Source organism: Epinephelus lanceolatus, chromosome 12 (genome assembly GCF_041903045.1).
Source record: "Epinephelus lanceolatus isolate andai-2023 chromosome 12, ASM4190304v1, whole genome shotgun sequence".
In the NCBI taxonomy this organism is placed as follows: domain Eukaryota; kingdom Metazoa; phylum Chordata; class Actinopteri; order Perciformes; family Serranidae; genus Epinephelus; species Epinephelus lanceolatus.
Genome location: NC_135745.1, coordinates 27,621,102 through 27,646,604, shown reverse-complemented (window position 1 = coordinate 27,646,604; position 25,503 = coordinate 27,621,102). Strand labels below are relative to the sequence as shown.

Genomic DNA, 25,503 nt, shown 5'->3' with positions numbered 1-25,503 from the left:
GCAGGAAAACACACCCCGTTTGTTCTCAGTCACTCCATCCGCAAGCTACCATAGCAACCCTCACAGCGAGGTTGGTCACATCAATGGGAAGCAATCCCGACACTCATCCAACAGCCTGTGTTTCTGATCATTCCCCAGGGATGAGACAACGGCATCTCCCCTGAGTCCACGTGGAGGTAAAACCCTTTAGGCAGCATCTGTTCACTCAGCGTGTCGGTGACACCCACTGAGGCAGGAGACACTCAAATCACCACAAGCAACTGCTGATAATTTACACTTTTAATACTCCTGACATTCATGCAATTTGGTAGCAGAATTCATAATCACACAATTAAGTTATGTCCCAGCAGCTTGGGATGACATCTGCCATTCAAGAACTGAATGAAGTGTTGGAAATGGAATGTCATTTCACTCTGAGGTGTTCATTTTGTGCATAGTGTCACTTTGCATAACAGACCTTTAAAAGAAAAAAAAAAGATACTGCAGTATTGTGAAAGGCAAAACATTTAGCAACAGCCAGCAAGTAGAATATATTTAGAATTACATTCACAGTTTACATTTCTTAGTAACTTGTTTTTTCATTACACGATCAGATTACGTCATCAGAGTTCATCAGGTCAGGTAAAGGACTTGAGTCAAAACAGTATCATATGACATCAACACGGCTGTCCACCACAGAACAATTCAACAATAACACTAACTCATAATAACTGAAATGATGGATACAAAACATGGATAAGAAATAACACTCAAATACATATTTTTATGTATCCTAATTCATTTTAGGTCAGTCCAGCTAATATTTAAATCAACCCTGATCCCTGATCGACTTGTTTGATAGCAAAAATTGAGATTAATGAAGGCTATTGCAGTAAAGCTAAATGTTGGAATCCCCATGTATACCTATAAAAATCCCCCTCACGGAGCTTTACACCTGGTATTAACATGCGTCTTGGACAATCTGACCACAAGCAGTCAGTTCAAAGTCTTTTTTAACCTGGCATTAGGATGCTTCTCCCCATGCCTCTCAACAGACCACTTGTATTTAGATCTCAGTCTTCTGCTCTATATGCAAGTTAACGCATACATCATTTTGTTTGCGAAAGCTAAATGTGTCACTGTGGCTAAGTAGGAGGGTATGCCCATAATCACACAGTGCCAGGGCTAACTGTTAGCATCACACAGCGTTACCCAGCTCAGAAAGAGTAGAGCCATTTTAGTGTTTGTGTGAGTTTCTAAGTACTGTTTAAAGCTGCTTCTAACTGGGCAGACGTTGAACTGACCGTTTGCCAGGAGAGCAGACGGTCCTTCAGCGCTGCGTGTACTGGCGAGGAGTTGATACTCAAGGACGTCAGCTGAGCAGGCAGTCCTTCATGTGGCCCAGAACACATTAGCGCTCACCCTGGTGAAAGAACGTGGCCATATGCGGACCAGACCACCTCCGAATGAATAAAGTTGTCTGAGTCTGAATGTGGTCTGAGGGATCTGATCTCATTGTGTGCATTCACACCTGTGCGTTAGTGAAGTCTGCTTGTGATCCACTCACCCAAGACGCATATCAATACCAGGTGTAAACAGAGCCACAATCATTTCCAGCGGAGTTGTGAGATGCATCAAAAAGGCGAGAATCATTTCTGACAACAAGGTGCTAAAATACTAAAATCCAGTGGGATTCTCTCACACAGAGAAAAGCATGGATAATTAGTTTTTGTTCCAGTCATATTTAAACAATATTATCATCACGTTCAATCACATTTAATTATTGTACTTTGATCGAAGGTGAGTTTAAGTCCTTTGTAAAGCGTGCAGCCAGAATTTATCATTATAAAATTAAAGCTGCTCCAGATTTCCAAATGGCAACATGTGTGACTGGAGATTTTCTCCAGAGGCCTAACTTTTCCTTGAAAAGAAAACAAGAAAATACTGTCAAATCGAAAAGAAACAGTTAGTCAAAAAGGCAAATACTAAACTGCGTTAGTTCAGAGTCTGGCACAATTTTACAACATCTTGAAATTCTGCTTCCTATTTAGAGCTCTACAAATCTTGAGGTGTCACAAACAGAAGGGCCAAGTGCTGTTCTTCTTCCTCACAGAGGATCATGTGTCAATCTGGTATCACTGATTTCAATCCTTATTATCATGTGACATGTGGTTGCTATGGCGTTCATAAATTAAAGAGCTGTAAAGCCAGTCATTAGCGCCCCCATGTGGGAAACAGTACCAATATTATCCCAGCTGGATGAAAGACTGTGACATGAAGAGGCACCAGTGGCTTGAGATGTGGAAAGCATACAGAATAAGGTATCGATGGTGTGAAGAAATCAAGTAAAAGGTGCAGTAACTTGTGCATGTTGACCACAACTCAAGGTTGTGAAGGAGGCTGACAGCGCTCTGGCCTGGATCAGACCTGTACTGGACCATTCCCACAACCCTGCTTTCAATCAGTTATCAGTGCTGTACCATGATGTCAAAGAGTATGACCTTCAGCTGTGTTTCTTTTCAGTAGAAGAAAGCTGTGTTATTTCCTTTAATTTTATATATATATTTTTAAAGGTGGATCCTGTTTACTCATGTTTTTGTGTCTGAGTTACTAATGGAGACAACATTTTTTAAACTGGTCCACTATTAAGCGGGAGGGCTTCAGTTAGCAGCGGCAAAACAGGCTGCAATGTAACCACTCGGGGCATTTTCCTCAATTTACCTTCACTTAAGTTCTTGTTTTTGCCACTGACAGGCTCAGATTTTTATTATAAGTGTCTGACACCATTATGGAAAGCATTAGTACAGAAATAGATTTATGGTTAAAGAATAAGATCCTTTTTGTTTAAACATAAACAGCCGCGCAATCAATATCACTAAACCCACCAGACTCCATTTAAATAAGTGGTAATTTTATCATCGTAAAACACACTTCATTCAGAGTTGACAGACACAAAATATAACTCACTAAACAGTCTCAGTTTGTATTTAAACTGTTCAAACAACCATCCACTCTGGTTTTGTTAAAATAAACCCTTGAATCATCCAGTTAGATGTGAAACAATGCTGGCTCTATGCACGTTAAAATGACTGTTTATTTAAATGGAGTCTGGTGGGTGAGGTGATGGCGATTTCAGGGCTTCAGGGGTTTCTGTTTAAACAAAAAGGACTTTATTCTTTAACAAAAAAGTCTATCTCTGTAGGGATACTTTCTATATTGTTGTCTGACTGTCTCATTTCCATCAAGCAGTCTGGTGTAGTTCAGTTGGTTACACATTAGAAAGGTTACATTTGCATTTCCAGTGTCAAAAGTTGTGGGTGGTACCAATAAATCTGTTCCATTTAGTTCTGTTTTTTCATAACCCCTCTCTCGACCCAATGAACACGGCCACTATTTTTCAATTTCCCATCAGTTGCGACAGAGAAACACTCCAGTCTTTGTTTTAAAAAATTTCAGTGTGAAACCCTGTTACATGGACGATCAGCGAGGTGCAGATGTTCCTCTCCATCACTCCTGAACAGGAAATACAGCGAGAGCTGGACGGAGCAGCAGAGTACTGTCTGCGGTGAAAAAAAGAAAGGTTAAGTATATGTCCGTATGGGGTATGTATCGCTTCGGTATGTATGTACCGAAAGTGTTTGGCGGAAACACAGCTATATATTAACAATCTGAGCCTGTCAGTAGCAAAACCAAACACTTTTAGAGGACGTACACTGACTGTGCAAACATGCCCCAAGTGATTATGTGGCAACCAGCTGGAGCCCTGTCGCTCAGTACTGGACAACATTGTTGTTCCCATTAGAAACTTAGACACAAAAGGTTGAAAGATGCCAAATCATGTACGTATAATTTCTTTGTGTCACTTAAAAATTTCCCCTTAAAATAGTTCAGAGACACAGCTGATGGTTGTCATCTTAACAGTTATTTTGTTTCATAAGGATCATCTGCTGTCATATAGGACTCAAAACCCATGTCTCTATCTTCCCGTTCGGTCAAACCCTGGATCTCCTGGTGTGTGCATCCAGTGTCAAGGCTTGTACCAATTCATGGAGCGTCGGAGAGCTTTCTCCCAGCTCTGAACAACGGGGATGTATTCCCGATTTGGGCTGCAAGCACCGCCCTGGGGTACTCCTTTGGGCAAGAATGCCTCGTCTGTGTTCTGCAGCTTCTTCAGCTCTTCCTTGGTCCTCCAGAAGCCTGCAGTGACAGTGGAGGACAGAAGGTAAGCAACATAAACACCAAGCCTTAAAAAAAGATGCCTGTGTGACACAAGAAGTCCTATAAATTCAGAATGTGGCACTCTGAGTGATACAAATGAGCCTATGCCCCCATCGCTAATCAATGGCTGAAAGTGCTGCAGAATTTTTTTTTCACATCACCCAACACTACTGGCTGCTGATCCAATAAGAACTAATGGTTCTCAAACACATGATTCACATTATTATTCAGTCATCAGCACCACCTGCTTCTGTCCTGTTATAAAACAACACGGACAAATTCATCGTCTGTGTTTGATTTAATTAAACACTGACTAATGTATAATAATCTAATTACATAATGTGAATAATTAAATGGAAAACAGGTTACATAACAAAGAGCAGCATTTCAGTTTGCTTCTCCTGCCAGTGCCAGGAATAAAAATAGGACTTTTGATCATGACTTTTCAAATGCAACCCACTGTCAGGACAAGGATTTGTGATATTTTTAGAGGAAAACAAGGAATCATATTGAAAGTAAAGAGTAACATTTAAGCGTCTGGTCTTTGTCTAACTGCTTGACAGAGCTGCTTCTCTTCTTTGTGTTGAGCAACATCTCCAGGACACACAGGTTCAAACAACTGGCCAAGAAGAACTGCAAAAATGTTGAGCATTTGAAAAGCATGTCACGTCATGTGCGAGCGTGTCTGCATACCCGTTCCAAGCCCTCCGACAAAAGCAGCCCCTAAACACGACATTTCCAAGTGTTGAGGTCTGGCTACCTTCCTGCCAAACAGGTCTGCAGTCAGCTGCATGACGAAGTCGTTGGCAGAAACACCGCCATCCACCCTGAGACGGAAAGAAAGAAAGATAGCACACTCAATTACATAGAAACTCACTTTACTGTAACAGTATCAGAGAAATATAGAGCTGTAATGCATTGCCAATAAAAGCTGAACTGCATTAGTGGAGGCAGGGTACACAGGAGTCCACTCTGTTATGTCCAGTTTGCTGGCTGAAATCCAAAAATCCTACAAATCAGATACTGCACTGTAAGCTGGGATATCAAAGAGTTGGGAGACGACGACGTGAGCTAAATGCTTACATGACTCTTTTTCATGTGTGCAGCGAGTTTACATTACTACAATGAGATACACTTTAGTGGATTAGGAAAACCGCACCTGATCTTGGTGATGGGAATGTCAGTTTCTCTCAGCATCGTCTCGTAGAGCTGCTTGTTCCTAAAAAGAATAAGTACAAGAGACAATATCACTGACTACGTTTACACACACAAAATATTCTGGTTTTTGCCCTTATTCCGAAAAAGACAATAGTCCTACAAAGCTGTTTATGTGGCTAATGAAAATGAATGTTATTTATCACATTACAATATGAGCATGTAAGTAGTCAGTAGAATGAATGAGAATGATGGTAAGGAAGGTTGAACAGAACAGCTCACCTAAAGGCAATAGACTCCAGAATGGCACGCACCAGATGACTTTTATTGGTTGAAGGTTTGAGGCCCATGAGTGAGGCACAAGCTTTGGGATCATTCAGAGGAGCCTTTGGATGATAAATAAATACATAAACGTGTCAAATATCTCAGTGAAAAACAGACCTGGTTAAAAAAAAAATCTATAAAATGGTCCTCAAGTGAAACTTACAGGCCTCTGGTCAGCAAGAGTGCAGCTATACTGTTTTACGTGGTTACTGTATATAGCTCCTATTTGTGCAACCATTAGATTTGTAATCACATGCTTATAAACTTAAACATTCAGGACACACTTACAAAGGCCAGATCACAATGGAGGGCAGAGAAAAAAAAAGAGACACAAAACCATGTTACACAGAGAAAGTAAAAAGGTAAATCAATGCCCGCATTCATTTCAAACTACATGTGCTACAGTGAATATGGTTGTGTGCACGTCTGTATAGAAAAGTAAATACTTTTTTTTTTTTTTTTTACACAGATACACTGACATGCACATTGTACACATCTACCTGCAGGCCGCTGAAGGAAGGAACGAAACACACTCCGTCTGAGTCGCTGACACTATAAGCCATGGCGCTGGTCTCCTGGACGTCAGAGAAGAGCTCTGCAACGACACACGCAGGTTTAACACACTCCCTCTGAATCTGTCAGTCGCTGCTCAGAGTAAAGAGGATTATTTCTTACACACAGACAACTTTCACGGAATATTTCATCCCCTAAATAACCTTTTGTATACTACTTACTCACCCCGTGTTACATTGCATCATGGAGAATATTCTTGGTGAACTGAAGTCATGGGCGACCCATATCAAAACGTCTACGTACTAACTCACACAGCTTGTGCAGTATAATCCAAGTCTCACTCCCAGTCGTATGCTCAATACTTCCCAAACAATAATATTTAAAGAAGGAAAATTTCACAGTCTTGTTCAAGGTGGGAACTTCACGTTGTTATGCCACCACGCTGTTCTGTATAAAAGGCACAATCACAGAATGGGGTAACAGAGTCGTCTTGTCTTTAAGCCATTATCGGAGGTAGTAACCGTGTCGAAACTATGTCTGTATGAACACAGCTGGCAGGACGGGATCATGGGAGGCACAGGTGTGACAATTAAATGACGTGTTATTTTTGTGAAGCAAAGCAGGACATTAAAAAAGTAGCTGATAGCAGTTAGCAGCTAACTCAAAAATAGAAGAACAGGAGCTGAAAATGTCCGCTAACTTGGAAAACAATGAGGTCCAGGACACAATAAGACGAACAAATTAACTGTTCAAGGCAGTGGTAGACCAGCAGCTCCCACGTTCAGTGAGTTAAAATGACCGTTTTTGTCAATGGAGTCTGGCTTTGAAGAGTATAAAGATGAGTTCTACTTTAAACATGGATAACTTGATTCCTGCATTTTGTTTTTGATGAATACAACCTCATAAAACCTTTCACCTACCTGCCAACATTCTTGTGAATAAGATAAAAAAAGATGTTACCATCGGAGTGACTGTACACTACTTATTGCTCACCCAGCTCCTGTGCCCATTTGATGGCAGTGCCTGTGTCTGCTGCGTTGCCCTCCGCCAGATACACCACCTCTGAGCCGATCTTCCAGCCCACCAGAGGATACAGACCTGCAGAGAGGAAACTTGTAATGTGGCTGTATGGACACATCTGGATAGAATAACCTTAAAATTCTTGTGCATCTTGCCTCACCTGCTACGGATGTATGTGGTTGGCTCCCGGTGTTGATGTCCATAAAGGTGCCTGTTCCCATAGTGATCTTGACATCACCAATGTCAAAGCAGCACTCTCCAAACATGGCTGCCTGCTGGTCCGCCATCTACGGCAGAGGGACAGAGGGCATGTGTTGTGAAAACAAAATGGTAGAACAGGTTTAGTCTCATCTGAGCAGCACTGGAAACACCTACTGTGTCTAATAATCCAAGTTTGACTAAGAGGAAGACCCTGTGTGAGTAAAAAACTTCAATGTGTCACTATTCAAACAAGGCATCTTTCCACCAGGAATTCTACTTTGTGTTATGTTCTCGTCCTGCCACACATTCCCTGATGATGATTAACGACATAACTTGGCTTACTTTCCCTTTTACAGCACAGTGTGAGTCACAGTGACTTGGACACGCCGGCATAAATGTGGCAATCAATGTTTTTAAATCATAATCACACAGATAACAGAGTGTGTTGTTGACTACTTACCACTGACATGATGGGAATGGACACTCCGAAGATGGACGGGTCTGTGGAACCAAAGTCATGGCTGATGCATCATGAGGAAGAAACCAGAGACAATGCATCATCTCACACACTTTATTCACAACATCACATAATTGCAATGATTACAAATATCATGTCACTCATGAGTGGAAATCTTCGGCATATGTATTAATTTTGACACTATGTTAAAGGTATACTAAGACAGAATTGTCCATAACTGTTTGTAGACAGTATCGCCAGAGAACGTGAAAGCCAACCCCAGATTCACTCTGCTTGGCATTTTGTCTTACATCATTTGTCTTTTTTTCTGTGAATTGTTTTACTCTCATGCAAACACAAATGTGCTTTTGTCAGTTTTTTTTCAATGACAAATAAACGATGTATCCAGTCAGACATTTTCAAAGCAGCTTAAAATGCAACTCTTAAGACTGGTGATTCATATAATGTGACTGACACATGACTTTTTTTTTTTTTTTTTTTTTTTTTGCTTATGACCCCTTAATACAAAGCACTTTTGACCTGAAATGTATTCAGGTTTAGAGGTCTGAGGAAGTACAAGTTTACAGTATTTGGAGAAGTCGAAGAAAAAAAAAAAAAGATGACAAAAAAAAAAAAAGATAGTTATGTGACGCAAAATTCACTTTTTTCCCTCATTTCTGACTCAAGTAATCGTCTTGCAGCAGCTTAGATGAATCTCACAATCACATGGGTGACTCCCAGATTAAGACACACTGACTTTAAGTGTTACATTACATCTGACATCTGGGTAACAAGTCAACAATTGTGGAATACTATGTAAAGTACACTTATGGCAAATGCAATAAATGTATGCTTTTATATCAAAGGAATACTCCTCCTCCAAAAGATCATTTGTATATCAATTACTCACCCTGTCTTATGTTGACTTTGTGAGGACATGCCTCCACAGTGAACAAAGCATCCAAAAAATGCAAACATTATCCATGAACTTAAGTCTTAGGCAACCACAGTTAACAACAGCAAAACTATATCAACACAGCTGTTTGGTGCAGTATAATCCAAGTCTGATTTATCCAGTTGTATGGTCAGTACTTCCCAAACAATATTTAAAATACTTCTACATGAACAGTCTTGCACACAGATTTGTTTTAAATAGTAAGGTTTCAGTAAAAATGCATGTGTTTGGGGAGTACTGAGGATATTACTGGATAAATGAGACTTTAGAAACCTTTTACACTCCTGTTCAAAGCGGGCATTTCAAGTCTTTATTCCACCGTGTCATTCTGTATAAAAGGTACATTCACAGAATGGGGGGACAGAGTTGTCTCGCCTTTACGCCAGCATCAGAGGTAGTAATAGTGCCGAAACAATGTCTGTATGAAAGGGACAGCTGGCAGGACGGGATTATGGGAGGCACAGGTGTGACGTTTTAATGACGTGTTATTTGTGTGACCCACCGCAGGAGATTTAAAAAGTAGCTGTTAGAAGTTAGCAGCTAACTCAAAGAAGAAAAAAAGCGGCTGAAAATGTTCACAAACTTGGACAACAAGGATGCCCAGGAGCTCCTTTCCCTCCAGGCAGAGGACGAGATCAGCCACCACATAACAGTGACAGGAAATTATTTTCATTGCCATGTTGTGCCATTGTTGTTATCTGTAAAGTGCTGTCAACGTGAACAAGTTGTGTGAGATTTGTAAATGTATGTAAAGGATATTTGCTTTATTTTGCTGTGGTTAAACATGACTCCCTATGACTTCAACTCATCAAAAGTTTTTTCCAGAATTCAAAGTCACGTGGGGTGAGCAACTGATATACAAATGATCATTTGGGGGTGAAATATTCCTTTTAAAGACTTTTACTGGCTAAGACATGACTCACGTGCCACATGGAATTTGAAAGAAATGGTTACTCACCCTGTATCTTCTACTTTAGGGAAAATAGAGAGAGGCAGCGAAACTAGAGAGCAGAGAAACCCACTCCAGCACATCTGTGAAAAAAGGTCACATGACATTGATATGAAAAAACAAAACAAACACCAAAAACAGAAATAAAAAGTAAATGAACACTACACACACCATACCTGATAGGAGTCGAAAATTCCTGTTGCACTGGCATTAGAGTAGTCTGTGGCATGGACCTTCCCTAAAACAGGTTCGGTGACATAAATAAAAACAATCAGAAAATGTAAAACCACAAAAAAAAAAAGTCCTTTTGAATTAGCCCCCCACCCCCCCCCCCCAACCCCCCCCCCCCCCCCCAAAAAAACTCCTCCTCTCCCACTGGGGTTAGCTAAAACATTTCAGCCAATCAGTGATGCAGCAGGATTGGAGACACAATGAACATTTTGTCCAGGATTTTTAATCCTGTTAGGTGGTCTGGCAGTGTAAAATGCAATCGACTGGACAAATGATACATTCCTGAGCTTCACATAACAAATACCACACACACCTTTTGTAAGTTTGAACAGGAGCCAGGTGTCTATTGTTCCAAAGCAGCAGTTACCCTCAGCTACTGCTTGACAAACCTGAAAGAATGAAGATGATAAGGCTGAAAAGAGAAGTAAAGGTGAAAGGATGTGGTGATAATCTGATACAGACTCTGCCATCTGGGTACAGTGGTATGCTTTGGTTTTTCCACCTGGGAGGCCTGATCTAGGTGTTTGAGTTGAAATGGTTTAAATGTCAGCCACACACACACACACACACCTGCTTGCAGTGTGTTAGGACCCAGACGAGGCGGAAGGTGACATGTTGAGTGGAGAAGACGATAAGACTTGCTGCAAGTGACCGCTTCTCTCTGGTCACGAAGTAGACCGCCTTCATCGCACCATGGATTGTCTATGGTTGTTGTAAAAACAGTATGAAGGGACATGATAGAGTTGCTTGTTGTTGAACTAAATTTTTACCAAGACTGCACTCAAGTAAGAAGTTCCTTCATCTTGCCTCTTAAAGGAATACGTCACCGACAAACTGGTCTTTTGAATATCAATTACTTTAAAACTTTTCTCACACACACACAAAGTGAAAAGGGTCAGTATTTAACACCACCTAAACTGTATGAAAATATGGTTTTACAAACTCTCACACCACTCATGCAGTATAAGCCAAGTCTAATTTATTTCAGATTCACCAAAGTCAGACAATAACACAATCTACTGATCGAGGCAGCGGTAGACCAGCAGTTTCTGTGATAGCGAGGTAAAATCCCTGTTTTTGAAATGGAGTCTGGCTTTGAAGAGAGCATGGATAAGTTTCACTTTTAGTTTAGTTCCCGGTCTGAAAGGGCTGACTGTCTGGGAAGTACTGAGCATACAACTGAATAAACGAGACATGGATTATAGTGAATGAGTTGTGTGAGAGTTTGTAAACAGATCTTTGAATACAGTTTTGCTGTTGTTATATGACTTCAATTCATCAAGACTTTTCCCATGGTGGCATTCACAAATTTAACATAACACGGGGTGAGTAATTCATATACAAGTGATCATTTTGTCGGTGAAGTATTCCTTTAACTTCCAAACATACTCACTAAAACTACATGACAGGCAGAGATGCAGTCAAAGACTCACTTTCATTGTGCAGGATCTGTTCCAGGACTTCACCAGGTCTGCAGACCTCTGATCCTGCCAGCTGATGAAGTTATGGAAAGGAACCCCAGTTCTCCTGTCAAAATAAAAGAGAGGAAGTAAAATGAACCTGAGATGGAAACAGGATGGAGAAAAAGACTGTGCTATACGAAAGCAGGTTAAACAGGTGTGCTACAGCAGTTCTCAAGTTTGCCTACAAGTCATGCGGGTTTCTTTGGAGGTAACTTGATTAATATAATTCATTAATTTTACCTGTCCCATGTTGTGAAGGTGCCTCGTTGGGTGGAAATGCCCAGGGCTTCTATCTGATGCATTTGTACCTCTGCATCTACATCATGAGCAGCACAGGCACACACATTAACATGGTTGTGGTGAGGAACAGGAGGAGATTTTTGAAACGGAGACTCACACGTAGGGTAGGGCTGCAACAATTAATCGATTAGTTACTAATCAATCATGAACTAATTTGATGATTGTAAATCTTAAATGTGAATATTTTCTGCTGCCTTTACTTCTCTATGACAGTAAACTGAATATCTTTGGGTTGTGGACAAAAGAAGACATTAGAGGACACCATCTTGCGTGTCATTCCTCACCATTTTCTGACAATTTATAGACCAAACTAATCAATTAATTATGAAAATAATCAACATATGAATCAACAACAAAAACAATAGTTAGTTGCAGCCCCAACATAGCACTTTACTGTATGCTTTTTGAGGACAGACACAACTTTCCCAAGTTAATAATTTTCTTAATAAAACCAAGACAGAGTTGAACAGAATGGTGATATAACAACTTGAGCCTTGTCAACTATTAAAAATGACATGCAAAGATATTTTTTTCCTATACCAGGAAACAAAAGGGTTTCTAATGTAGTGTGGACAAAACAGCCTTTCATATGTCACCATAAGGTAATCCATTAAAACCACAAAACAGGATGAAGCCTCGAAAATAAACAATGACTTATATGAACACCTTTCTGACAAGTATAGTGTGCCTATTAAGGGTGATTGCAGTGCTGCTATTTGGATTTCACTGAGCAGTAGCCAGGTGTAAATAAATTAGTTGCATCTCAGAATATGTTTGTCAGCCTTAAGTTGTATTTGTTCTCTTTGAAAAAAACAAAATGGGCATTTAAACATGAATTAAAGTACTAACAGTATTTTCTCAAATAGGCATTTGTCAAAGGATGTGCCTATTCTCATGAATAATGACTCACATTCAGTCAAATTCCGTGGAATGGCTGTAGATAGATGTTGCAACAGGAAATTACGCAACTGTACCTTGCACAGCTCCCTTGACCACAGTAATAAACCCTTTCCACAGCGCATCTGGGTCCATCTCCACGTATCCAACCTCTGGATACAGAGGGACAATCTGGAGAAAGTTTAACCAAAAGAAGAAGCACAAAATCAGCCTCAAAATAACTGAGTAAGTTTGTGTTTGTGTCACACATAGACTGATGCAAGTGGGTGGTGCGCTTGAGAAATGTTTAAACCAAAAGGACAGCAAGAGGAACACGGGTACCTTGGTAGTGCATGATCCTCTGATTGTTGCCTCCTTATCATAGACGTGACATCTGATTGACGTAGTTCCCACATCCACCGACAAAATGAAGGTCTCCTTCTTGAATCCGTTCCTCTGACTCCCCATTGTAGAAACGTTTATCCTACTACTCCTCAAATCAGTCCCACATCCTCCATGGTCAGCTCATATTGGTGCTGTTTACACCCTGTATGGATGACCTGACCTGATAATGCCTTATCTGCACCAGGTGAAACGTCGTGTTGATTCTGCAACTCAACCTTTGCACAGCCAGTTCTTCAAAACCCAGTTCCAGTTCTACCTGTTTGAGTCAAGTGTCAGCTGCTTTAATGTCACTTATATAGAAACAGCCGTTGGTAATGACATGATCTCAGGTTCACTACAACAACGCGACTTAATGTGTATAAACTAGGAAAATTACGCACGTAAAACTGAAGCTAAGAGTTAACACAGTGCTATATGGAAAAACACAACGTGACGAGGCTCAGTTATTCTTAAAGTCAGATTTACAGAGATTAAAGTCGGCTCTGGTGGAGAGCTGAAACACATAACTGTAAATGGGAGTTGACCAACTCAACCGTGTAGTTAACGTTAAGCTAATTGGCTACTTAGCTAACTAGCTGTCACAAAATGAAGCCGAATTGAGCCGTTATTTGCTTCAAAAAACTCCAAATAATGCTTAAAATCAACCGCTGCGACCCCATATTTACCGAAGTTGTGCTCATAGCAGTCAAGTCCATACACCAGTGTCGGCGGGGAGAATCCGAAAGTAAGTTGTTGTCGCTGAATCGCATAAATTGATACCCCTGCCGGCCTCCGTAGTACAGTACGCATGCGCAGTGTAAAACAGCCGCATGTGGATGTTTTTAGCTGAAAAAACGTGTGCTCACATTCACCGGCTACAAGAAGCTACATCTGCTTGTAAGCTTTGGGTGCTGCGACACGAACCATGGCAAAGACAGACGTAAGGACTACGTTACTTTACATTTAAATAAACCAGGCTCCAACGTGCACTGAGTAGAGTGTTTCATACTAACTGCTGTTTGGTCGTATTAGCTGCAAACTAACAAGCTAACTGTTGCTTAGCATGTGAGTACTCATTCATAGTAACGGTATTACACGTAACTCGTCATTATAAAATAGTTCTCAGTTGACTTATCTGGTTAAATAAAGGTAAAATATGTACACTCATGTAGGGCTAATTTATTGGTCGACTGGTTGACTAGTTGACAGAAGTTACTTTAAAATCAATTTTGATAAGCAGTTGAAAGTTTTAGTTATCAAGACATAATACCAGACCTAGTTTAAGGAGTTTGAGAGTAGACAGAGCAGACTCTACCTGTTAAGGAGACTCAGGTCCTTTGGAGGACAGGGGACACTCCTGAGGACCTTCTATATGACTCTGTGGTGGCAGCAGCCATCTTCTATGGAGTGGTTTGCTGGGGCAGCAGCATCTTGACAGCTGACAGGAAGAGACTCAACAGACTGCTAAATAAGGCCAGCTTTGTCCTGTGATGCTCCGTCGACCCGGTGGAGGTGGTGGGAGAAAGGAGTATGATAGCCAAGCTATCATCCCTTATGGACAACATGTCCCACCCCATGCAGGACACTCTTGACAGTCTGAAGGAGAGATACTGCAGGTCCTTCCTGCTGTTGTCAGACTTTATAACCAGCACTGCTCCCACAGTAGACCACACATACTAAAACCATGGACATTCAATCATTGCTCATGTGCCATATCTGTATTTGGATAAGCTTCAAATTTCCCCACTGTGGGACGAATAAAGGATAATCTTATCTTGTATTAGCACATTAATAATTTGAATATTTTGGTAGTTTGTCAGACAACACAAGTGATAGGAAGATATAACTTTGGGCTCTGGGAAATGGTTATGGGCATATTACAGTGTTTTAAGCGATGTTAAAGAGAAATCTTAAACAAAAAGACAATTCAATTAATATTGTAAATAAAGTTGGGTTGCAGCCTTGCTCACACGAACACACAGTCACACAGGGTCATAACTTAACAAATGTATTTGTCTTTTTCAGGCTAAAGCACGCAAAAGACGAAGCAAAGCTGTCGCAGATGAAGTTGTAGAAGAAGAGGACAGCGCTAAAACTGGTAAGTCATTTCTTTTAAACAACTGAGAATCTACACTAAACATGACTGTTTGGACGTAATAAAGACAATGTTAAATCATTCATGGTTGTTTCAGAAGGACAGACAGAGACCGTCTCTCCAAGACAAGAACAAGTTGGGACAGAAGAGGATGCTCCCAAGGAGGACCAAGATGAAGATGGTATTGCAAACACATACACATGATGTCTGATTGAGAGTCTGAGCTGTGCCAATAACAAAGCTGCATCTTTAGATTCTCAGATGGACACTGTCATCGAAGTTAAAGGAAATGTGTCCACTGTGACTGTATCCTGGGACCAGAAGACGGCAAAGAAAACCAACGGAAGTGATCAGATGATGGATAGTGGTAAGGATGTTTACAAGAATCAAAACCCACTGTTGCATCACATTCTTCTTCTGCTTCTTATTTCTATTTTCAAAATTACATGTCTTTAGTCATGTATGAATTACACTTACTGTCATTTGTTCCTAATCAAATGTGTTTCTTGTCATTTAAGTTTAAGATGTAATGTTATACTGTATTTAAATATGTGTGTTGAGACCAAAAGTGGCTGCACTTCGTTCAGTTTTAAAGCAATGCTCCATTTCCTTAAAGGGTGACTTTGGCATTTTTCAACCGGGACCCAATTTTCCCACGTTTTTGTGTATTGAGAAAGACTGCTGTGGTCAGCCGCAATGAAACAGGTTGCAATGTAACCACATGGGGAACTTGGCAGTCAGTTTACACCACATGGGGAATTTTACAGCTTACATTCACTAAAAGTGCTTGTTTGTGCCACTGACAAACTCAGATTGTTATTCTCAGTGTCTGAAAACATTATGGAAGTATCCCTACAGAGATAGACTTTTTTGTCATGGAACAATATCCTTTTTGTTTAACAAGAAACAGCCCCAAGATCACCATTGCCAAACCCACCAGACTACATTTAAATTAACAATAATTTTATCATTGTAAATCCCACTTTGTTCAAAGTCGACAGAAACAAAATAAAATTCACAAAAACTGTCTGTGTCATCTTTCCACTTTTCTAACAACCACTAACTCTGGTTTGATTGAAACAAACCATCAATTTGCCCAGTTAGATGTGAAAATAGGCTGGCTCTATGCACGTTAAAATGAATTTGAATGAAGTCTGTTGGGTTTGGCAATAGCGATTTTGGGGCTGTTTCTGGTCTTATTCTTTGACAAAAAGGTCTAACTCTTTAGGGAGCCTTTCCATAATGTTGTCAGACACTTTGAATAACAATCTGAGTCATTCGGTGCCAAAAACAAGCACTTATAGTGGACGTAAATTGATAGTGCCAAATGTCCTGAGAGGTCACATTGCAGCCTGTTTCGCCGCTGCTAACTTGCTCAGTACTGGACCAGTTTCAGAAATTGCTGTTCTCATCAGTTCCGTAGATGCAAAACATGAAACATAGAGTACAGGCTAAAAAAACACTTGAATTAACCTTTAAGCTGGAATGGAGGCTGCAAAGAAAATGGCATTACTGGTTTTTAGTCTTTAAATTGAATCATGACTCAGAATATCTCTTCAGCTGATGCAGTTGGCTCCACAGAAGACGCTCCCAATGAGAGTGCGGAGAGAGAGATGAAGCAAGAGATCCAGGAATCTGGAGGTACTGCAAATACGACACCACACAAAAGTGTCTTAGTGAAAATCTGAGCGGTGCCAGTGATAGTGCTTTCTCTTTAGAATCTCAGATGGACGTTGTCGCTGAAAGTACGGACAGAGTAACTGAAAGCCTGGAAAAGGAGAATGAGGAGGGAGAGAACAATGATCTTGAAAAGGAAACCAACGGAGGTGAAGAGATGATTGTTGAAAAGAAAGCAGGTAAGGATTTTCAAAGAGTGTCAAGTAGTTAGTTATTCCTGTCTCTGTCCTACTCACACAAAATCATCACAACTTTTCACAGCAGCAAAAGATGTGTAATGGGGATGTGTCTCCTCCTTGTGGCGCTGTAGCATTGCACCTTGCACTATGCACAAAATGTTAAAACTCTAAACTGTAATTAAAATTGGCAGTATGTGCTGTGGCTTTTAATGTTCTACCAAATTGTCCTTGGAAAGGGAGTTTTTCATGCTCTGCAGCCTTCAGACACTAGGAAGTCAGTCTCTCTGATTTTACCAAAAAAGTAATGCAAGGTTTCACATTTTCCACAATTTGTTAAAATGTCATAAAAACTGCTTATAAATGGTCTTTCAACAGGTAATTTTGAGACAAGATTGGCTCGCTGTAAATACTACTGTAAACATTTCCGTAATATCTGAGACATAATTTACCTGATCCTTGTGAAATTAATTTCAGAGACAAAGTAGGGCTGCACTTTTTTTTTTTTTATTAAATATTCAATCTTGATATTGGCTTCCCACAATTATATAAACATGATCAACTGCAATATTGACATTTAAAATGCATCCTCCACTTACAGAAAACTCTAAGCACTTGCTAAATGGCAGCTGTCATGTCGCTGTGTGCACACCCTGCAGCAGCAGCTCTTGAAAAACTTTCCTGAACATTGTGGCTGCAGTTCAGAGTAGAAGACTGATATAGAACAGAGAGCAGACAGGCAAAACAAAAATTAGATGTACCCAGGTGTACCTAAGTTCATGTAAAAATGCCAAACTTTAAAGCAAAAATTAACATGTTTACAGCCTGGTACAGAAAGTGGTTTGGTCTCTATAGCTAATTTCAACATTCATGACTATTGACTATCTGTGAGGTGTCACCACAGCCCGCGAGTCAAATCCTCCTTCTTGTCCAGATACAGTCACTTCTAGCCACAAACCAGTGGGTGACAACACGAGGCTGTATCCATTATTTTACATAGTGTATGATCATTATACGTTGTTTGTTAGTATTATGGATTTAGACAGCATTAGACTTGTGTCTGTGCCGCAAAGTAACACAACTAACTTGTTCAAACACCTGAAAAAACACCACAAACTGCAGTACGATGAATGCATGAAGGCCAAGAGGACTAATGTTGCTAGTTACCTCACAGAATCTTCATGCTTGTCCAGCATCAACTTAGACATCCATAACATCCTGTCAGCCCAGCTCCCAAAGGCAGACTGAAATAACAACACTCACATTCCATTTGGCCAAAGATGTGTGTAAAATAAACACCTTACTTCGAGGCGATGCACAGAATTCAGGTGAAGAAGAACCTTATACTCTGAAGCAAAAACGTAGGAATGTAGTACAACATGGAAGTGAAAGCAGCTCTCTGTTTATTTAAATGTCAAGTGCAATAAAGATATTTTGTCCCCAAATTCAATGAATAATCGTGATCTCAGTTTTGGTCATAATAATTGGGATTATCATTTTGGCCATAACCATGCCACTCTATGTCAAAGATAAATGTAAATTACATCTGAATCTTAATGACGGGCTGGTAGGACTAAAAAAAACAAGGAGAGACAAGACCCCTACATGCCGTCTGCCATTTGTGCTTAATTTTAGTTACGACTCAGTTATAACATTTTCTTTTGGTTGCAGCAAAAAGGAAACTGAAGGCACGCTCTACTGCTGAGACCTCCGCATCAAAGAAAACTAAGGTCATCAGTGAAGGTATGACACTTTCAAGACAAAGATCAGTGAGGCAGATTACATATCATGTCTTGAAAAACAGCATTAAGTCTTAATGATGGGTGTTCAGGAACAAAAAAGTTAGGAGAGACAAGATTTCCTGCACACCATCTGCTATTTGTACTGACTTCTTTTCTATCAGTTGCAGTAAAAGGGAAACAGAAGAAACACTCGACTGCTGAGACCTCCCCATCCAAGAAAACCAAGCCCGTCAATAAAGGTATGACACTTTCAATGCTGTTGTTCAGTGGGTGTGTAGGACCAAAAAAGGGGAGACAAGATTTCCTGCACAGTCTGCTATTTGAGTTGACTTGTGTTTTGTATTTATGACATAGTTAAAACATTTTCTTTCAGTTGCAGTAAAAGGGAAACAGAAGCAACATGCTGCTGTTGAGACCCCCCAACCAGAGAACAAGAAATGTATCAATACAGGTATGAACTTAAAATAATACAGAAAGCTAAATGCTTTGTTCTGTAAGGTGCCTGATATATTTGTGCCCTCACACATTTAACTGTCTTATTTCGTTGCAGGTTTTTGTCTTTTTGTTGGCAACTTGGATAAATCCAAAAAACGTGCAGAAGTCGAAGATTCGTTAGCAAAGTACCTCATGACACAAAGTGTCCTGGTCAATGGCATCAGAGTAGATCAGTCCAGGTGAGTTTGTTCTTTGACTTAGTTTTTATTGTGAGGGTGCTGTGGGCAGGACATCCTACACTAGCATGGATCTCATGGTCATGGAAACCCCGGAAAGGACGTGGAATTAGAGGAACTAAATTGTTAGAGTAATTGTCCGTGGATAACCTTCCGTGTAATGTAACGTAAACGTGAAATTATTTCCTGTAGCTGTTAGGTGACATCTGGTTTACCGTCACACAAAGGTGTGGACTCGAGTCATATTCAAGTCACAAATTCCATGACTTTAAACTCGACTTCACAAAATCTGAAAAGACTTGAGACTTGACTCAGACATTAACACCAATGAGTGGTGGACTTGTGACTTGAATTAAATACTTGATATCTTCCCCCAGGCCCAAAGATTAAAATGTATGATATTTAACAAACAAAATTGTTTTACTGTGCAGTAGTTAGAAAAATGATATTGTTACCAAAGATAATTTTGTTCGCAAACAAAACCTAGCAGCGGTCAGCAAAAAACGAATTAGAGTAAGTTAAACTTGCAGATCAAAAATTACAGACAGAGACACAACAAATTCTAACTTCATTTGACGTTGCACAAAGAACGGTCAGTAGATGCTAATGTTAACACAGTAATCTAATCTGTTGCTAACGTTAGGTTAACAACTAAGCAACTCTTTAAATAAAGTTGATTTAACAACTTAAATCTTCTAAAAATGGCATTACATTTGGAGAAGAGCACATTTTGACTTGTTCAAGACTGGAAACTCAAAGTTTAGGACTTGGGACTTGTTAGTTATGACTGGGGATTTGATTCGTGACTTGCCTGACTTGATTTGACGCTTGAGTGCAAAGACTTAAGCCCAGTTCAGACCAAAGATTCACTACGAGACAAAACAGTTTTAGAATGTTGCAGAGAAAAGTTGCAGAGGTGTGGACTGGCTGGTCTGAGCTCGACTCAAGCCGGCTGATGGTGTCACATGCTAGCCTGGTGAAACCATCCTGATCTCGCGAGCTCACATTCCATTTAGCTCCGCAGATCAACAGCCAGTCGACTTGTAGTGAAGTCTGCTGGTCAAGTCAAAATGACCGCAGAGAGCATGTTCGCTTGCTACAGTCGAGTTTGAATGTGATATGTTTAAATAACGCCAAGCAAGTGGGGCAAGATAAATAATGTGATAGTGTGATTCAACGCTTCCATACACGTGCCTCACACTATTTTTAAATGGTACCACATTTGTGAGATGTTGACATGGGTTAGGACGCTCAGTTGTCCCTTGAAGCACCAGTGCACACTTCAGTTTTGTTTTAACTGTTCTGAAAGTAGAGTGTGGTAGTTCGAAGGTACGGAGCAGATTAACTTATGGGCCAAACTGTTGACTGTCACTCCTCCACTCTGGTAGCTCTACTGCTCACTGTCTGTGGACCACCTATGATCATTTAACATTTGTACTATACCATATAAGTACTATACAGTTCTGTTTGTGTTATATATTGTGAGTGGTCATGGAAATTTCATTATGGGTCCTTGAAAAGTCATGGAAATGTTTCTAAAATTTGTCACTTGACATTGATTGTCACATTTACTTGGAATGAATGTTGCTGCTACTTAAAATATTAAATTAACTCAAAGGTAATGTTTTGCTGTTGTAGAAAATTTGCATATGTAGATTTGGCCTCAGAGATGGACTTGACCAAAGTCTTGAAGTGTAATGGAGAAATGCTGGATGGCAAGCCAATGGAGATCGCCAGAGCAAGGGTCGTAACTAAGGAGATTGTGAAAGCTTCAGTTGAGGACCAAAAGGGTAACTCAGCTGAATATAACAGTTTCATTACACATTTAAGTTCTATGTTTTTTTTCTTTATTAACTGCTAAAACAATGGACTAATGACGAGATGATCTGAGAGTTTTTAACATTACAAAGTCCAAGGAGATTGAAAAAGATTGAATATCTGACTTGAGGACTGTCCTGATTTCAGAAGCCAAAGATGGAAAATGTTTGTTTGTGAAGAACATCCCGTACTTGGCAACAAAAGACGACATTCTCAATATCTTCCGCAAGGCCATCAACGTGAGGTTTCTTGGTGGAACCGAGAGGCCAGAGAAAGGGTGAGAGTTTTAAAAACCTGCATCAAACGGACAGTTCTCCAAATCAAAAATGCATATTGTTTGAAGATATCAGCCGTAGAGATGTCTACCTTCTGTCCGATATAATGGAACTAGATGGCACTTGGCTTGTGGTGCTCAGATTGCCGTTTTTGGCGTATTGAGCACCACAAGCTGAATGCCATCTAGTCCACTATACTGGAGAGAAGGCAGACACCTCTACAGCTGATATCTCCAACACTCTGCAACTCACACCAAAACAATCTAGACTGATAAATAGCACTACAGGTAAGAGGAAAAATATGTATATTAGATTTTGGGGTGAACTGTCCCTTTGGGGTTCCCTTCATAAATATACAAATGTATGCAAAACAAGCGTTATTAATTATATTTAGTAATGCCATGGGTATGATGATTGTTAAAAACAGCAGTATGCATTTGTTTGATATTTGTAATCCATACTGAATGAAATGTCCTCTTTTTTCAACAGTGTTGCCTTTGTGGAGTTTCAGAATAAAACTATTGCTAGGAGACTATGGCAGCGAAAACAAGGAGTCCAGCTCCAAGGCAGAATTTTGACTGTGGACCGTATTGGAGCAACAGTCACTAAAGGTAAATCACTAGATATTTCATTTACTGTCTATACCTGATATGATAGTATAACTATTGAATTGTTCTCTTTTTTATCTTAACATCAGTCAACTAAAGGAATACTCTGTTTCTTTAAATCTAGATTTGTAGATTACATGCGTTGACAAAAAGTTTCTCCTTTTTCTCACAGCTGCAGCTCCTCCAAATAAATCCTTATTTGTGCATAATTTGCCTCCTGATGTGAAAAAGAAAACCCTCAATAAACTCTTTCAGAATGCCACAAATATCAGCTTACCTAAGCACGAGGGCAAGGCAAGGGGGTACGTACATGTACACTGGCTTACTTGTTATTGTTTTTCCCCAATGAAGAAAGTATTCGACTAATCTCAAGAAATATCTGTAACCCATTGCAGGTTTGCATTTGTCACGTTTGCAAATTTGGCAGAGGCTAGAAAGGCCTTGGAGTCGACCCAAAACGTAAAGATGGGCAAAAAGCTGATCAGAGTACAGTTCGCTGCAATGAAAGCAAAAGCAGAGACACAAAAAGGTATGTGGGATTGTTCATGTCATATTATTCATGTAGGTATTCCCTGTCATCTAATATTTGATCGCAAAATAATCTCAAGTGTTTCTAAAGTCAGTTTGAGTCATGATCAATGTTTTCTCCCCCTCTTTAGTCAAGACAACACTGATTGTGATGGGCCTTTCTGACAAGACAACCGCAGAGACTCTTAAAAGTGTTTTTGAAGGCACTGTGAGTGCAAGAATCAGTGTAGATAGAGACACAGGAGTTTCAAAAAGGTGGGTAGCCCAAAGTTAACCTTTTATTGTCATAGTTATAAAGAGCTGAAGGTCCCGCTCCATTCCAAAATGTGTTTTTCCTCTGTTTACGTCCCCTAAAATGACTTGCAGAGTTTGTCACTCGAGAGGTGATGTCAGTGTACTTCCCCAAAATCTGAGATTCAGATGTATCCTGGGCAAACTACATTAGGCACATCACTAATACAAAAGCCAGTCACTGTTTTTTTTTCCACTTTATGCCGGAAAACCATGTTAAACAAAATATGAATCATATCAGAGTATTGTCACATACTTTAAATCATGTCTAGAGGGGGACTTAAATGTTTTTTAGTTATTCTGGAAGCCTGCTTTACACTGACTTGTGTCACATTACATGTTTCCCAGGTACGGTTTTGTGGACTTTGATAGTGAAGACGCTTGCAAAGCTGTCAAAGAAGCCATGGAGGACTGTGAGATAGACGGCAGCAAAGTGACTGTGACTTACGCAAAAATGCCTGGCGCAAACCGTACAAGACGCCCCAGCAAGCCACGTCGTGGACCGATCTTAGGTCTGGCGGGTGACAAAGGTGGGCGGAAAAGCACAGGCAAAGGTGGACACGGCAGAGGAGGTAACTCTTTGAGTCTAACTTGTGTATCAAAGTCTCATTGCAGTTGTATTTTTCCAAATCATTTGGCAGGGAGTAAAATCTGATATAAATGTAGATTTCGAGCTGCACTGGTTATTGTTTTTTTTTTTTGTGTTAACAATCGATTAAATGACCACTAGTGATGTGAAAGGGTTGGTTATGTTGATGAACACAGAGAATTATGTTTTTCTTTTCCTTTTATTTTCTCTTAACTCCATAAATAGCACGAGACTGTTACTCTATGCCATTGAACTGACTTTGACTTTTGGCTGTTTTGGTTTGATGGTTTTTGAGTAAAAATAATCTTTTTTTTTTGTTCCAGATAAAGGACTTGCAGCTCGCATGCCAAAGAAAGCTGTTAAAATGCTGGGAAATAACAAGTCCTCCACCCCCGAATGTCCTCCGTTCATTCCTCTGTAAATGAACCACAGGAATGTTTCCTAAATGATCACAGCTACCAGTGGATGACAGAGTAGCTCGCGTGACAGTTAATGGTTGCAGTTTAAAACCTGTGGGTGACGTTATGAAGCGGTTGCAGTTGCACCAAAGCTGCGTGGTTAGGTTTCGAGGAAACATCGTGGTTTGCCTTAAAATAAGTTTGTGACATATATCGAATGACATACGTTTACTGTTGTTAAAATAACCCTATGTTGACTTTTGGTTTCACACGGGACATGAAGACCAGTCTCCTGGATGAAAGTCAAGTGCTTGTTGGACTCATCACGGGGATGAAAATGATGTAATTGTATGGCTCCTGTAGACTTCATCAGACCTAATGGATCAAATTGTGATAGTGAAATGAGTCATTTTGGTGGCGTTGTGACGCTCAAAAAACTGTTTATCGTTTTCAGAGGTCTCTTCCCCCATGTTACTCTATGGGAAAAAGGGTATGGGAAATTTTTTTTTTTTTTTTTTTAAGTGTCACAACCACAACCCTTGCAAATTTGAACCGTTACACTATCAGGGTTTGATTCATTCTGTGTATGTTGTTTACCCCAGACGTCAGAGTAATTTAAATTGAACTTTTTGCCTTCATGTGGCACTAAGGTACTTTCATAGAAATGAACAGGGCTCCTCCTCTAGCACTATGTCCAATGCTTCATTTGCTGACCTCCTCCTTTGCTCCTTTATTAATTATAATGGCCACTAGAGGTAGCCGCCTAACAAAAAATTAAATAGGGATAGTAGTTTATGCTTGTGAAAATCATGGATGTATAAAGAGAACTGGATACAGCGTTGGTGATAGGGCCCAGTTCATTCCTATGAAAGTCACTCAGTGGCACATTGGTTCTGCAATCTGCTGACTGAGCCTGCGACCTCCAGTTTACTGCTCCATTAGTGTGATTGGGGATAAGATAATTCAATTGTGTGGCTCTGTATCCACTAATGTAAACTAAATTAGTATCCACTAACTCACAGACATCTCTTTCCCCATGTAAGTCAAAGGGGAAAAAGTCTTTTTGGGCCACATGGCAACACGTGACGGACCCAGAAGTTGTCATTCCACTGTTTGGCCACTATGAATATTGGCTCCTAGGCGCTCAGTAGCTCAGTGGGTAGAGCGGGCACCCCATGCACCAAGGCAGCATCCTTGCTGCAGCAGCTTCGGGTTTAATTTCAGTATGCAGTCCTTGCTGCATGTCACCCCCCCTCTCTCTCTCCCCTTCATGCCTCAAACTGTTCTGTCCTTAAAGGCAAAAAAAAGCCCAAAAAATAATCTTTAACAACATAATAGAAAAAGAAAAATGGCTTCAAACCCCTGAATACCTGGTGAAGTCTCACTTGGTGTGTGCAAGTGTGTAAAATGTGTATAGTGCTGTTTGTAGGACAGGAGACACCTTGTAATTTAATCTGTTCTATTTTGTACTTTAAATCAATAATTTCATGATTGTTATTAAAACACACGAAAGAACACTGACTTGTTGGTTAAATTTATTCCTGATATGAAAATAAAAATACCTTAAAACCACACCAGCTGTGTCTTTTGAGTTTTGTTGTAACATCTGT

At 40.1% G+C, this 25,503-nt stretch overlaps 2 protein-coding genes across 7 annotated transcripts; one reads left to right on the top strand and one right to left on the bottom strand.

The window, feature by feature from the left end:
- Positions 1–264: 264 nt before the first annotated feature.
- gk5 (glycerol kinase 5) lies at positions 265–13,839 on the bottom strand. Of its 3 annotated transcripts, none has more exons than XM_033650288.2 (17): positions 13,712–13,839; positions 12,984–13,302; positions 12,740–12,833; positions 11,706–11,781; positions 11,436–11,529; positions 10,573–10,704; positions 10,316–10,391; positions 9,948–10,009; positions 9,781–9,854; positions 7,871–7,931; positions 7,370–7,496; positions 7,183–7,287; positions 6,177–6,271; positions 5,635–5,738; positions 5,357–5,416; positions 4,891–5,024; positions 265–4,176 (listed from the first exon to the last, which is right to left on the bottom strand). In XM_033650288.2, the coding sequence occupies exons 2-17, from the start codon at positions 13,107–13,109 to the stop codon at positions 4,007–4,009; spliced, it is 1,590 nt and encodes a 529-aa protein (XP_033506179.1). In that variant the 5' UTR covers positions 13,110–13,302; positions 13,712–13,839; the 3' UTR covers positions 265–4,006. The 3 variants fall into 3 exon arrangements, with proteins under 3 accessions (XP_033506179.1, XP_033506181.1, XP_033506180.1); XM_033650290.2 differs by having other exon boundaries at positions 12,984–13,322; positions 13,712–13,783; XM_033650289.2 differs by lacking the exon at positions 13,712–13,839 and having other exon boundaries at positions 12,984–13,686.
- On the top strand, positions 12,787–25,465 carry LOC117271835 (nucleolin-like). Of its 4 annotated transcripts, none has more exons than XM_078173198.1 (18): positions 12,787–12,887; positions 15,051–15,123; positions 15,218–15,301; positions 15,374–15,487; positions 16,681–16,761; positions 16,839–16,976; positions 18,639–18,716; positions 18,877–18,954; positions 19,089–19,166; positions 19,266–19,389; positions 21,025–21,176; positions 21,352–21,481; positions 21,969–22,090; positions 22,260–22,389; positions 22,483–22,616; positions 22,747–22,870; positions 23,255–23,478; positions 23,819–25,465. In XM_078173198.1, exons 4-18 carry the CDS (start codon positions 15,382–15,384, stop codon positions 23,914–23,916), a joined length of 1,797 nt encoding a protein of 598 aa, XP_078029324.1. In that variant the 5' UTR covers positions 12,787–12,887; positions 15,051–15,123; positions 15,218–15,301; positions 15,374–15,381; the 3' UTR covers positions 23,917–25,465. The 4 variants fall into 4 exon arrangements, with proteins under 4 accessions (XP_078029324.1, XP_078029323.1, XP_033506178.1 ...); XM_078173197.1 differs by lacking the exon at positions 12,787–12,887 and adding an exon at positions 13,837–13,965 and having other exon boundaries at positions 15,221–15,301; XM_033650287.2 differs by lacking the exon at positions 12,787–12,887 and adding an exon at positions 13,837–13,965 and having other exon boundaries at positions 18,645–18,716.
- Positions 25,466–25,503: the final 38 nt, after the last annotated feature.

What these genes read in the sequence shown, in the direction of transcription:
- gk5 (XM_033650288.2), bottom strand. Translation starts at nt 13,109, where the DNA reads ATGGGGAGTCAGAGGAACGGATTCAAGAAGGAGACCTTCATTTTGTCG. An exon ending in GAGGATCATGCACTACCAAG is followed by an intron (nt 12,834 to 12,983) that starts GTACCCGTGTTC and finishes AACTTTCTCCAG; the next exon opens with ATTGTCCCTCTGTATCCAGA. An exon ending in ACCACATACATCCGTAGCAG is followed by an intron (nt 7,288 to 7,369) that starts GTGAGGCAAGAT and finishes TCCTCTCTGCAG; the next exon opens with GTCTGTATCCTCTGGTGGGC.
- LOC117271835 (XM_078173196.1), top strand. An exon ending in GGAGGACCAAGATGAAGATG is followed by an intron (nt 15,302 to 15,373) that starts GTATTGCAAACA and finishes CTGCATCTTTAG; the next exon opens with ATTCTCAGATGGACACTGTC. An exon ending in TGGAGCAACAGTCACTAAAG is followed by an intron (nt 22,091 to 22,259) that starts GTAAATCACTAG and finishes TTTTTCTCACAG; the next exon opens with CTGCAGCTCCTCCAAATAAA.